This window comes from Choristoneura fumiferana, chromosome 23 (genome assembly GCF_025370935.1).
Source record: "Choristoneura fumiferana chromosome 23, NRCan_CFum_1, whole genome shotgun sequence".
Taxonomy (NCBI): domain Eukaryota; kingdom Metazoa; phylum Arthropoda; class Insecta; order Lepidoptera; family Tortricidae; genus Choristoneura; species Choristoneura fumiferana.
The window spans coordinates 279454-293963 of NC_133494.1; the positions used below are offsets into that span (position 1 = coordinate 279454).

Here is a 14510-nt window from a genome sequence, read left to right on the forward strand (position 1 = left end):
TCGAGTTGAGCAAGCCAGTTAGTCAGGACTGCCCTGCAGTCATACAGTTTTAATGGATAGAAATTGAGTTTTATTTTAACCTATTATACAGCTGTGCTGAAAGTGCATCAAATTGTTCTTCTTGCAAAAGTGGATTACATTGGGCATAGGAGCTACAGATTTTAATCTTCTATGAGTATTATATGACGGGTTAAAAATCGAACTCTTAGGACAACAGATACTATGTAAAGTTTACGCAAGCTAGAGATTACACTGGTTATAAAGTTCAGTAGTGGGGTAGGTACATATAAGGTTTGAAGTACATACTTTCAGTAGGCTTTTTAGAGCCCTTTCCACTCCAAAATTTAGTTAGGTAGTACTCCGCCCCAGACTGGAATGCAAATTCATGATGGATTGTGCAAGTGCAGTATATATCTTATTAAAAGGGAGGGGGTCGTTAGTGAGTGTTTAAAGATCCAAAGTAGTTTGCGAATGCGGTTATTAATGAAGTCAAATGGGTACCCAAGAGAGACGTTGGTCAAAGAAGACACCAAGGTATTTGGTGGAGCTTACTCGTTCAAGTTGTATGCAATTGCAGGCAGCAACGAAGTTAATCAATGCAATGATAAAGGAAATCGCTTAAATATTTCACTCGGGTTCTTCGGCCACTTTGGAAACGAAAGGTTCGAAACCAATTTATAAAATTTAGTTCTCAATGTGGCTGAAGGGTGCTCGGATGGTTTCCAAGCCAACCCCCCACCGGCGCGCGTGGGCGTGGTGTTACCTGCAAGAAGTGGTGGTCGATGAATGCGCTGCGCGGCGGCTGCCAGGTCTGCGCAGGAGTGCAGGTCCGCGAAGGCTTTGATGCCGAGCGCGTTGTCGGCGCCAGCGCCGCCGCCAGCCAGCCGCACGCAGCCGCGCGCGCGCCGCTCACGCCACCAGCGACGCGCCCGACAGGATGCCCTGCCGACACCACCGCACCCCCTCCACTTATACAGTACACACGGCACATAAACTCTTCAATATCCAGCGAGGTTTTAGACGAAAAGCTGGCGCTGATCCCGAGCACGACAGGTCGGCGCTGGCCTCTCCCGTTTGTTTAGATGAGGCCAGCCGGATTCATTTCAGTCTTAAATTATTTTTGTGGAGAATAAGACAACAACTGAAAACGGTGCCCTGCGCGACCCCCGTCTCACGGGACAGTCACTCACCTGGACGTTGTCCTCGTGATGACAAGCGAGTCCGGGTTATAGATGTAGTCCACGATGGCCTGTAGCGCCTCGGGCTCCACGTTCTGAACACACACATACATCCGTCAAGCTTCAACGGACCAGAAATCCTTCCTGAGGCACTTGTCCCACCGGCGACGATGAGCGAGAAGCGAGCAGAGCGAGTAACTAGAAACGAGTGGGCGAGCAGTGAAAAGCGAGTTTCGAGCACGACGGGCGATTACTCGCTCCACTCCTCGAGCCGGGCGGCCGCCAAGCTAACAGCGCTGAGCGAGTATCGCTGAGCTAGTTTTATAACTCAGCGAGTTTTATAGCTGTTGTCGCTGCGACAAAAGATGTAAAGCGAGATCTCCGGCAGTGTGAACCGCCCCGATCACTATTAATATACCTATATGTCTTTTACTCACACAGGATCTTATATCTTTTGTTCGTTTCTTGAGCGAGAAAATAGTTGATAGCAATCTTTCCGCGCCGGCGGTGAACAACTGCCTAAATCAGTAAAGTAACCTAGTCTCATTTAATAAGTGAAGCTTTCTAATTTGTGGATTTCTTAAAGCATACCGTTTGGCTGCTTTACACTAGGCATTAGCCAACTAGTGTAAAATAACATAGGCTGATAACAATCTACAAGTATGCATGTCATGTAAAACAATAATTGCATTGATCAAAAATATTCGCAACGCAAGAAGTCTTTGCGTGTCTTTATTTATTTTTTAGGTGTTTTAAAACAGCCACTGAGACTCGAAAGGTAAAATCACTAACTATAATGGTGGGCCGATCTACTTTCTTCTTTTTTTTTGAGGCTTAAGTGCACTGTGCGACTATGCCAGCCTCATTGAAAGACTCATGTCCACATTCATCAAACACTCCTATTGCGATGTCCAGATTATCTGGCTGCAAAGGAGTGCTTGGTGAACCTGTAAATTTTGTACTGCATCTTCCGATACCGGACAACTCTAAATAATATTCACTGCACCATTGAACAGGTCCAAATCACTCAAATACCTCTCGCTGATATCCTTAGTCAATACACACTCCAAAAAAATGTATTAAGTCTTCAATCTTATTACAATCCGTGCCCATAGAGGATTGAACTACTTTCATCATACTTAAAAATTTATTCAATAGAACATGTCCTGATCTGACCGCACTCGAAACGCCCACACAAGTAAATCCCTGGGAGGCTGGCACAATCGAACCAGGGCACTCTGAAATTTTTGTTCTGTATTGTGTTGTACCAGATACCTTTGTTTTTGATATCAAATTGAATGACTCTAGCCACATATCTAAGCATTTATTCTCGCAAGTGTCAATTCTGTACCATATGGTTAAATAGGAGCTCCATGCCACCTTTCACTGCCGTTTTAGCCACTCTATCTACTTGCTCATTACCTGCTACTCCAACATGAGACGGTATCCACTGGATACCCAATATAACACATCAGGCGATCTACTGGTAAACGTTCATAAGAAACGAGATAGCATATTAAATGAGGCAACGACGATTAGTAATGTAATGTCAGTAGCGTAGCTTGCTGACAGAACGGGCTTTGTATCAAAATTTGAGGGAAAAGCTGGGAGGGCCTACATTAGGGACACCGTTGATACAAAGTAAGCTACGCCCCTAGCCCCTGAGTAGTGTTGGTGTGTGTGTGTGTGTGTGTGTTGACCTGTATGTGACGGTGTGCTGCGTGCGCTCGTCGAACTGCGTGAACATGGCGCGGAAGTACGGCGAGCTGGCGGCCAGCACGCGCGGTGCGCCCACACGCCCCGCGCCCGCCCGCCCTCCCCCTCCCCCTCCCCGCGCCTCCCCTCGCCTCGCCCGCCACCGCGCCGCCCTCGGCACCGCCTGCACACCGTAACAACACGTCAGCCCTGCAGCGCCGGCGCCCCCCCCCCTACCCCTCCCCCACTCACCCGCAGGCGCACGTCGCAGAGCGCGGCGTCGCTGCGCAGGCGCGCCAACGCGTCCAGCAGGCGCAGGCGTGCTGCCCCCCCCCCCTCCCCCACTCACCCGCAGGCGCACGTCACAGAGCGCGGCGTCGCTGCGCAGGCGCCCAACGCGTCCAGCAGGCGCGAGGCGTGCGTGCGTCCCCCCCCTCCCCCACTCACCCGCAGGCGCACGTCACAGAGCGCGGCCTCGCTGCGCAGGCGCGCAACGCGTCCAGCAGGCGCGAGGCGTGCTGCGTCCCCCCCCTCCCACTCACCCGCAGGCGCACGTTCACAGAGCGCGGCGTCGCTGCGCAGGCGCGCCAACGCGTCCAGCAGGCGCGAGCGTGCTGCGTCCCCCCCCTCCCCCACTCACCCGCAGGCGCACGTCACAGAGCGCGGCGTCGCTGCGCAGGCGCGCCAACGCGTCCAGCAGGCGCGAGCGTGCTGCGTCCCCCCCCTCCCCCCACTCACCCGCAGGGCGCACGTCACAGAGCGCGGCGTCGCTGCGCAGGCGCGCCAACGCGTCCAGCAGGCGCGAGGCGTGCTGCGTCCCCCCTCCCCCCACTCACCCGCAGGCGCACGTCACAGAGCGCGGCGTCGCTGCGCAGGCGCGCCAACGCGTCCAGCAGGCGCGGCGTGCTGCGTCCCCCCCCCTCCCCCCACTCACCCGCAGGCGCACGTCACAGAGCGCGGCGTCGCTGCGCAGGCGCGCCAACGCGTCCAGCAGGCGCGAGGCGTGCTGCGTCCCCCCCCTCCCCCACTCACCCGCAGGCGCACGTCACAGAGCGCGGCGTCGCTGCGCAGGCGCGCCAACGCGTCCAGCAGGCGCGAGGCGTGCTGCGTCCCCCCCCTCCCCCACTCACCCGCAGGCGCACGTCACAGAGCGCGGCGTCGCTGCGCAGGCGCGCCAACGCGTCCAGCAGGCGCGAGGCGTGCTGCGCGCGCCCCCCCCCCCCCTCCCCCACTCACCCGCAGGCGCACGTCACAGAGCGCGGCGTCGCTGCGCAGGCGCGCCAACGCGTCCAGCAGGCGCGAGGCGTGCTGCGCGCGCCCCCCCCCCCCCCCTCCCCCCACTCACCCGCAGGCGCACGTCACAGAGCGCGGCGTCGCTGCGCAGGCGCGCCAACGCGTCCAGCAGGCGCGAGGCGTGCTGCGCGCGCCCCCCCCCCCCCCCCCCCCCCCACTCACCCGCAGGCGCACGTCACAGAGCGCGGCGTCGCTGCGCAGGCCGCGCAACGCGTCCAGCAGGCGCGAGGCGTGCTGCGCGCGCGCCCCCCCCCCCCCTCCCCCACTCACCCGCAGGCGCACGTCACAGAGCGCGGCGTCGCTGCGCAGGCGCGCCAACGCGTCCAGCAGGCGCGAGGCGTGCTGCGCGCGCGCCCCGGGCTCCGCGCGCTGCGAGCATTCGTCCAGCGACGACTGTGACGCACAGCGCACCATCAAGCTGTCATACGCAACATGACATAACATTATTTTTTACCTCAAAAGCATAAATTCCTTGTAGCGATTTACCAAATCGTATTTCACCTCGAACTAACAAAAATTCAATAGAATTTCGTACTTGATGCAATTTTTTGCGTAGTTTTTACATAAACGATTGTGGCTAAACTACACGACAATTAAATAGATGATAGAGGTGAAATGCGATTTGGTGAATCGCTACACGAAATTTATGCTTTTGAGGTAAAGAACTAACATGATTGTTACACTGACACTATAATCCACGTGAACTTTTGTGGCAGGCGGGCTATAAGATATAGGAACAACTACAGAAGTAGGATTACTCTATAGTACAGCAAATTGCATTCTGCGTGCTCCCTTGCATTAAAAAAGTAGTTGAGAGCTATTTACTCCATATCCATAACTAATTCAGCTATTCTAAATCTTTATCATGTATAGTCTTTATTGCTGAACGCTTGCAGCAAGCTAGCTGTGCTCTGTTTGCCGATGGCCATAGCAGTTTGCTAGGCAGGACTGCCAAACCCGACCGCTGCCAGCACTGGTACCTGTATCGTCCTCTGTCTCCATCTCCTTCTGCCGCACTGCTCTCCTCCCCCACCCTGTAATTATAGAAAGGGATAGACAGAAGTAAATAAATGTTTACTTTATTCAAGTCATTTTAATATGTTTATCAGCTCGAGTACTTCTAAAACAGCAACAACACTAAACTATAATATTTTTCACCTATGATGAGTTCTGTGACATTTTGAGTTTGACAGTTTTAGAGATGTAACATTTATCGAGTGAACTATCGATTTTTCTAAGAGTTATCAGTGCCTATTTATGGAGAAGTTGCACTAGATTTAAAAAATATATATTTTTCCACTTTTCCGCCCACCGGGCCACCGTTTTCTCGTTCTGGCTCGAAATAATCCCTCAAACAAATTACAATCTCCCGACTCTGGGAGTTCAAAACAGTCTTTTTAGACCGTTTGGGCATTTTGCGAAAAAATAACAACAAACTTGACGAGAAACAGTGACAAAAGTCAACAATAATAATAGCAGAATGAACAATAACAAAATACAATGCTAAGAAAATGCAATGGAAACTCAACTCGTATAAAAGGTCAGCCGCACTCGTACTGACAGTGATACTGACAAGCACTGGCCACAAAGATGGCTGCGGCCGCGTTCCAAATAGCCGCGTTTACAAAATCTTGCAAAATTTGTTTAAAAATTTAAAATATCTTAGTGTTCATTGTTATTGAATTGGCAATTGCCAAATAATATTGTGTCACGTCACTACTTTGTTCCGTTTCACACATTGCGTCATTTAAAAGAATATATATTTTACTATCGTATTCAATGGATTTTATTTAAGGGATACTGATATTGCTATATATTTTAAAAACTATAGTTGTACATTTTTTGATTATTTTGTTTCAAAATAGAAACTTTTTTTTTAAATATTTTGCGAAAGATTTATTCGTTTTGAAGGGACAACCAGTTACACGTAACAGATTTGCTTATGGTTGAATGTACCGATTGCAGATGTTACTAAAAAAAAAAAAAAAAAAATTTTGCGAACATAGTATGCGTAATTCAGAAAATTTTCAAGTGTCACAGAACTCATCATAGGTGAAAAATACAATAGTTAATCTTTAACTTGCACTGCAATCAAAAATTTTTTGGATATTTTGTTTCTGTACCCTTGGATGAAACAAATAACAAACATTAACAAATCATGGTGCTTGGAAAATTCTGCAAGTCAATAGCTTTGATTATTGTTTGTAATTGTCAAAGATCCATTGAGGATCTTATTGCTAGCCATTGGTTTATGATTTCAATACTTAAAACAAATTAAGTGTGATTATCAACTTTTTACAAAAATTGGCCAATGTTGTTCAATATGCCAGGCACCCACAACAATACAACTATGGCAATTTACATGGCACTAAACAATACCTTAGCATATTAAGTTTGTACTTTTAATTGTTTGCATGTTATGAGACAGAATTTGAGGATCATGAAAAAAATTTATTAGGTATGTACCTACTTGATACACTTGCTAGAAATAGAAAGTAGTATTTCCTCAAAATGAGCAAGATCCAGATCCTAGCCAAGTTAAGTTGAGCAAATGCTAATCTTGAACCCAGGTTCAAGAGATTGTTGTGTTAGGCCTTCATGTCAGATTAGACCATCAACGTGCTAACACAGAGTGCTTTGTACTGATCCGCTGGAGCGCTATAACACTGCCTTGATGGCGTCTTAGAGGAAGCGCAACGAATGAAGGTAGCTCTCTCAGTTACAATCACGTCTGCTGCTACTTTGGGAGCTTTGGTACAGCCTGCAGGTGTGATCGATAGGTCGCGTTGTACTTACAAGGGGTTCTGTTCGTGCTGCATCGCGGCCCCCGCCGCATCTGCCTCAAGCGGCCACCACAATACACATCATACAACAACGAACTCCAGTCTTATTTTAATAATTGTAGAATTAAAAGGTATCAGAGAGACACGAATGCGCACAACTGACGATTCCAATTAATTCACCAATTGATTCCGTTTATTTTGCCAACTTTGACAGCACTGACATCTGACATTTACTTACGTTCGACTTTTTTTAGTTACTTCTATATAGAAAGACAAAGGTATAACTGGTAACGCTGCCATATTTATTTAATAATAATAATTTATTTACACAACAAAATCGAAACACTGACAATTCTGTAGATGATTACCTGAAAATGAATTATTATTATATTATAAAAAGTATGTCATGGCATTGTATGCTATGGGACATTGATTCCATCCCAGTCCTCTGAGTAAAAATAAATTTTTTCAATCAATCAATCATTTATTGTGCATGTAAATAAAATGTAAGTTAAGGTATTACATAAAATTGCAGTTCCATTGGCATATAATTTTGCTTTACTAACTTTTCCTTGGAGGTATATACACACATTTGTCACTTATACAATTATGATTGGTTATTTGGAGTCTTTTTGTATTTTTTATTTCAACTCCAAATTTGTTACTTTTACGGGTATCCCGTGAAACCATATCGAAAATACAAACTGAGACATGGATGCACAGAAAAACCAGAAAAAGAGACCAGCGCTGGGAATCGAACCCAGGTCCTCAGCAATCCGTGCTGCGTGCTATAACCCCTACACCACCGCTGGACAGGAATTTAGACACGAATTTTTCCTATGCATAGCGTAGCGTAGCGTATGCTAGTAGCGTAGTAGAAATAAGCAACCTGAGATATGTATGCATAGGAAAATTCGTGTCTAAATTCCTGTCCAGCGGTGGTGTAGGGGTTATAGCACGCAGCACGGATTGCTGAGGACCTGGGTTCGATTCCCAGCGCTGGTCTCTTTTTCTGGTTTTTCTGTGCATCCATGTCTCAGTTTGTATTTTCGATACTTATACAATTATAATAACAATTACAATATACACATTTGAAATTACTGATAAGATAACAATTTGATGATTTAGTGAGAAAGTAATTCAATGAGGCAATAAAAAAAATCGAATAACGCTTGCATAGTTTATTTTCGTATTATTTACTGGTTATATATTGTCATTAAAACTGGAAATACGGCATCAATCCAAAATTGCTGAGCTCTGTCCAAGACAATTTCGATACTTTCGTCATAGGGCACAGGGAATATCTCAACTGCTTTTGTTGTCGCGAAATTCGGCAGCGCTACACAAAACAGAGCTTTCGTTTTTTTACTAAAGTACATTTGTGCTTGGACTTGGCTCCAAATTTCCATTGATAGTTTATTATCTTTCACATAGGAGAGCAAAGTTTGATCATCCGATGGCAATTTGATCTCAATGGTGTGCTCGTTTGTCACCCCGTCAGGTGCTGCTCCGAGGACTGGATATGCAGGATTAAGAAGTGCTCCTATTTCGGTTATTTCCATCTGCAACAAAAATGTTCATTTACTCAATTACAGTAAAAAAAAACCCCGACTTTGTCACTTCAAAGTTCAATATCTCAAAAACGGCTGAACCAATTTTGATGAAACTTTTCTAAGAAAATGCATGCATGCATGAAAAGATTGATGGATGTAGAGGAAGCGAGAGTTGTATGCCAGAATCGTAGCAAGTGGAAGGATGTGCCTACCCCGTTGGGAAAGAGGCGTGATTTTATGTATGTATGTATTTCTAAAAAAGAACCATTGCTAGAAAACCTGATTTCAAATAAAAAAACTGCATTCAAATCGGTCCACCTATTTAAGAGCTACGGTGCCGGTGCCACTGACACAAACACAGACATACATAGCGGTCAAACTTATAACACCCTTCATTTTACGTAGGGTCAAAAATAATGGCTGAAAGAAGTCTTTATTATAAGACAGGTATTTCGTCCAAGATCAGTTTTGGTGATGCTAGTAAAAATGAATGGCTGATGTATAAAATCATGGCACAAACACAAGCACATTGTTTCGACCAGGGCCAGATTTTGGGAAGGGCACCCGGGGCTACAGCTCCGGGGCCTCCACAAGAAGGCCCCCATAATAGAGACTTCAGATATTTTTTTAACTTCCAATGAGTGCACTTTTCAACAACTTTTCCTTATTTTATTCGCAGTTTTACTGTTCACATTTGGAAAATAGTTTATGGGGCTTCTACTTCTTTGTTGCCCCAAGGCCTCCAGACCTCTAAATCTGGCCCTGGTTTTGATGCACTGATTATGGATTATGGAGCCAGAATAGCTGTCTTAGATAAGTATTTACATGACCCACAGGCCACAGCACAGCAACACTGTTGGTCTAAGTTTTGTTTGGTTTCCCACAGCCAAATCAATTTTGATAAAAATGTAAAAACGAATTAAGGATCTAAAGAATTTTTTGGGGAAATCGGATATAGATAGAATTAGATGGTTTTAGCAGTCAAGGTTAAACTTAAATTCTTTGCTACAATAATAAATTATAAATACCTTTGCCTTTTTGCTGACTTCTTTGAGAACCGCTTTTTTGATTCGTTTTCGTTTAGCCATTTCCTTACGGGTATACTTTGACTCCTCGCCCAAAATTCTCTCCACAAGATCATCTTTCTTTTCTGGACAATGAACAGCTTCATGGAGCATTGAGTCTTTGATTCTGCCATACCTGGTGACATTTAAAGAAATAAAAAAACGGTCAAGTGCGAGTCGGAGTCGTACCATCAGCCAAAAACGTGGTCTACAACCCTAAAATTGATAATTGTTTGCATGTCATAAAACAATAATGGCAATAGACATGTCTGTCAACTTGAAAGTTCGACTCATTTAACAGGAACTTGTTTAAAAATTGATAGACCATTTATTTGGCTGTGTGGTACATGAAGGGGTTTGTACCTTAATACAATGTTTTAAAAACAGTTCAGTAATAAGTTTTGTTAAAATATTTTTTCCTGACTGTTCTTATTGCCCCTGATTACCAAAGTTCTCGTCAAGACAAATCAAAAAGGGCCAAACAACAATATAGGGTTCGCTTTGCCCCCAGTAACTGCCGGCCGTCACATTGGCCGACTAGAAACACCTAACAACGCCTGGCAACCAAAAAACACTGCTCCAACATGTTTCTTGTCAATCATTATTCCCAGATCTCAAAACTTCTTGGTCTCTAAATACCTAAATTGCAGAATGCCTAATTTTGTTTTCTTTTAACACCGGAATCTTAATATGGCTGAATTTCAAAATACCTTAGTCTCATAATGCCTAAACTTCAAAATCACTTTCATGTCAAAATAACCAAAAGTTTAAATACCTAAACTTGTAATTACATTAAACAGGAACTATACTAAAAGTCAATAATCAACGTCATATTTCTCAAACACCACCCGTGAAAAAAATTAGGCATTTTACCTTTTGGGTGTTTTCGGTTTGAGTTGTTTTAATATTTTGTCATTTCTGTCATTTGGTATTTGAATGAATTGTGCATTTGAATCTTTAGGTATTTAGAGAATATGACATTTTAAGTCAGTCATAATGAATTTTTTTTTTTATTTTTATTTGACTGGATGGCAAACAAGCAAGTGGGTCTCTTGATGGTAAGAGATCACCACCGCCCATAAAAATCTGCAACACCAGGGGTATTGCAGATGCGTTGCCAACCTAGAGGTCTAAGATGGGATACCTCAAGTGCCAGTAATTTCACCGGCTGTCTTACTCTCCACGCCGAAACACAACAGTGCAAGCACTGCTGCTTCACGGTAGGATTAGCGAGTAAGATTATTATTAGGATTATTAGGATTATTATTACGATTAGGTAGGGTGAGTGAGTTAATTTTAATACATGACATTTTAGGTATTATAAGACCATGGTAATTTGAAAATTAGGGGTATTAGTGAATAACATATTATGAAATTTAGTGGTTTTAAGCCCAAAGCCTGGCACTTGGTATGACAACCCCCTTTAATTTTTTACTTTATTTAATTTTTATTATTTGTTGTAACAGCGGCCTACAGTAAATATAATATACATGGTGATTTTTAATCGGTAATCAGGAATTGACAATCGGTGATCCCATTGACATGCATTTATTTGCATGAGAGTATCCATGTATGTTACGTTTCCAAGTTTTGTATCCTTACCATACTTCACACCAAGGTGTGACGTCAGCCTCAGTGACGGAGGTCATCTCGGCCACCAGGGCCTGCAGCAGTGCCTGCGGACAGTGCAGCTGTCCCTCGACGGTCACACACAGCTGGTGCAGGCTGAGCTTTTGCTTGGCCCCTTGGATGTGGCGCATGAGTAAACAATCAATATTCTTTTCTTTTGCCACTTTTATGAACTCGTCAAGAACACGTGTCTGAAAGTGTAGACCATGTATCATACATATATTATTGTGTATATATTTTATGTACAAATTAAACACATATTACATTAAAATTCATTAAAAATTACAATAAATGAAACACAATTACAACAAAAAAAACAAAATTGTGATAAAAATATGTTGATTGTTTAAGTACAGTCACGAGAGGTGATGACTGAGCACTTGAAATTATCTAATATTCTACTCTACACCCTAATAGTTATACAAATAGATAAAAGTTACACATATTTCAGTGCTTTGTCTTATTTCCAGTGACTGTACAGTATTTTACCTACATCAGGTTTCATTTTAACTTCCTTTATGCCCAACATCTCTTTCACTGTCATAACTGATGTAGTATCATCCTGGTTTGACAAAGAGGCAGAATCCCAATAGCATATAGCGGAGGTTGTAGGAGGTTCCTCTGATCTTCTGTGCAGCCACAGCAGGAATGCCACGGCATGTCTACATGCATCTGGAAAAATTAACTGTCACAAAAAGATCTGGGAATACCATGTGTATATTGTTGTAATTTTGCTTACTAGAGTTGGCTTAACATTACAGGGCATAGCATAGTGTAGTTTGATGTGGGAGGGCATGATCGAATATGGGGCTATTATGTTCAGCCAGTAAGTACATATATAATTCTTTACCTGGGCATAATGCACAGTCGTCGCATTGGCAAGACCGCACCACATCCTCGTCTTCGTCAATAACGACTGTGGCGCGGTAGCTCTCCAAGTTGATCGCATGTTCAGGCGTGACGCGACTCTTCACTGTGCACAAGCCTGCATCCCTTTTAATTTGCACGAATTTGATAGCGCTGTCCCCGAAAGACTCCCCAACCGAGCTGAAACAGGAGACAGATACCAGTTGCAAGAGACGCCGTATAAAAATGGTATCTTATTTACCTTTTATTTAGTCGTTTGCGTAAAGAAAGAATAGAAAAGACAATCATCACAAACCATTTACTTGCTTTTATTTCTGTGCTTGCAGCAAAAAATCGAACGACCATGTCCACGGAGACCTTTGGGAGGTTATACGAATAAGCTTCTACAAAACCTTCTTCCATTGCGATTTGTAAATTTTGTAATTCAATTTCAAGATTAGGAAAATTTATAAATCACACGCTGTCTGTCTGTCGGGAGTTATAATATGTAGTGAGTGAAACACAAAGTGTACAATAACAATACGAATTCTACGAACGAATTGAATGACATTTGTGGGGACCAGTAATGCTCGACCTATACTGCTCAGCCATCACTGCACGACCTGATAATACGAACTCATTTTGGATTAGAATTATCAAGTCGTACAATATAAGGTCGTGCATTATTAAGGTGTCCAAATTTTTGCTCGGCCTGTTAATACTCGACTGTTATTGTACGTCGTTATAATCGGAATCCAATCGAATCGAATGACCATAGGTTTGTGTTAGGTTGTGTTAGGTCCAATTGTGACCACAATGCGCGAGCCGAGCGAGCGTAGCGAGCGTGCCGCGGCAGCGGCCGGCGAAGCGCCAGGACCAAATTAAGTTATTTTCTACTAATTTATTAATATTCGGTGTACACGAAAAACATGATCAATCGTGCGAAACGATTGCTTGCTGTCAAAGTGTGCTCCGATTATTAGGTCGTACAAAATCAGGTTGTCCAATAGCACCTTGAACATTATCGGTACAGGGTGATAAAGCTCGACCCGTGTTCCAAGTGACATGTGATTGAATTATCAGGTCGTACAAAATCGGTCGAGCATTGTCCAGGTCGTACAATAACTACACCCACATTTGTTTTTGTTTGACTGAACCAAAGTTTCGTTTTACTCAAAGTGAGTTGCTGCGGTCTATACCTACTTGACCTAAATTTTGGCGTTTTATTTTAATTTGCAGTCCAAATATGTCTGGATTGAAATATTTAAAGAATAAAAATAATATTTTTTTATTATCGAAAAAAATAAAGTAAGTACGTCAAAGTAACAATAACAAAACGAAATTATGCGTGCATGTATTATAACGAAACGAAACATTAGAGACTATACTTACTTGGTTTGGAATAGTTTGGATAGGTATTATTGTAAATGTAAACAAACTTCAGCTATATTATGAGCATAGGTACCAGATTTGGTATATTCAAGGATTTTAAACATTTTATTTATCAATCATTGTAATCCAAACTAGCCTACTGTATTTCAATATTTAAGACACCAATTGACGTTGTTTTGTTTACATTTAGTTAAATGCCTGCCTATTCAAGCCAAGTATAGTTTATATGAAGAACGACACATAGAACATTAAGTACGTGTAGGTTTAAAAAAAAGTGTACTTACCCCTTTTTTTTTGAAATTTTGGAAAAAATATGGTTTTTCCTACTCAGAATCAAGAGCACAATCGATTCCGATAGTGACTGCAGCCAAATATGTAATTAGTCTACCACCCTAAAGTTAAAAATCGTTTGCATGTCATTAAACAATAATGCAAATAATAGCTACGAATAATAAATTCTTTAGGGACATATTTATAATTTGAATAGTGGCACTCGCAGCAAGTGGCGTCTCTCTCAACCAACCTGTGCTGTGACGTCACAGTAGGTTTTAAAATGTCGGCACGCTCGGTTTCAATACAAATCGTGATACTTGCGTCATCTAGGTGTATCTATAGGGTCTCGGTCTCGATCCATACCGTCGTATGTCCTAAAGTCAAGTGCCATACCAATTTTGTCCTAAACGCTCTTGACATATCGTTCATTAGTCATAAAGAATTAAAGATTATAAGCCATAATGTTTCTTATGTCCTAAGAGTCATAAGCCATAATATTACATTATCTAATGCCCAAAATACCTAATTACTTTAGCCATAATATAACATGACCTAATCCCAAAATACCTAATTTGTTCTGTACTAATATAATAACACATAACATCTTATGTCCTAATGTAATGTTCATCCTAATCATCATTTGCCATAACGCTTTTTTCTCTGAAACCGTAATTTTTTTAGGGTTGTTTTAAAATAAACCTATCCTAACCTATACAGTTCTACAGAATGACCAGTTCAAAATTTCTGAAATATTTACGGTTTCAGAAACAATAACCGTTATGGCATATGATGATTAGGACATAC

At 43.2% G+C, this 14510-nt stretch overlaps 2 protein-coding genes across 2 annotated transcripts in view; both read right to left on the reverse strand.

The window, feature by feature from the left end:
* LOC141440922 (ring canal kelch homolog) overlaps positions 1-7164 on the reverse strand; it is a 38612-nt gene extending 31448 nt beyond the window's left edge. The window contains 1 exon segment of the mRNA XM_074105517.1: positions 6963-7164. Coding sequence (XP_073961618.1) covers positions 6963-6985 — 23 coding nt within the window. The 5' untranslated portion in view covers positions 6986-7164.
* Positions 7165-8115: 951 nt separating this feature from the next.
* Positions 8116-12762, reverse strand: LOC141440917 (uncharacterized). The gene is made up of 6 exons (XM_074105510.1): positions 12358-12762; positions 12046-12242; positions 11689-11867; positions 11169-11386; positions 9531-9702; positions 8116-8511 (listed from the first exon to the last, which is right to left on the reverse strand). The coding sequence occupies exons 1-6, from the start codon at positions 12462-12464 to the stop codon at positions 8146-8148; spliced, it is 1239 nt and encodes a 412-aa protein (XP_073961611.1). The 5' UTR covers positions 12465-12762; the 3' UTR covers positions 8116-8145.
* Between the last annotated feature and the right edge of the window lie 1748 nt (positions 12763-14510).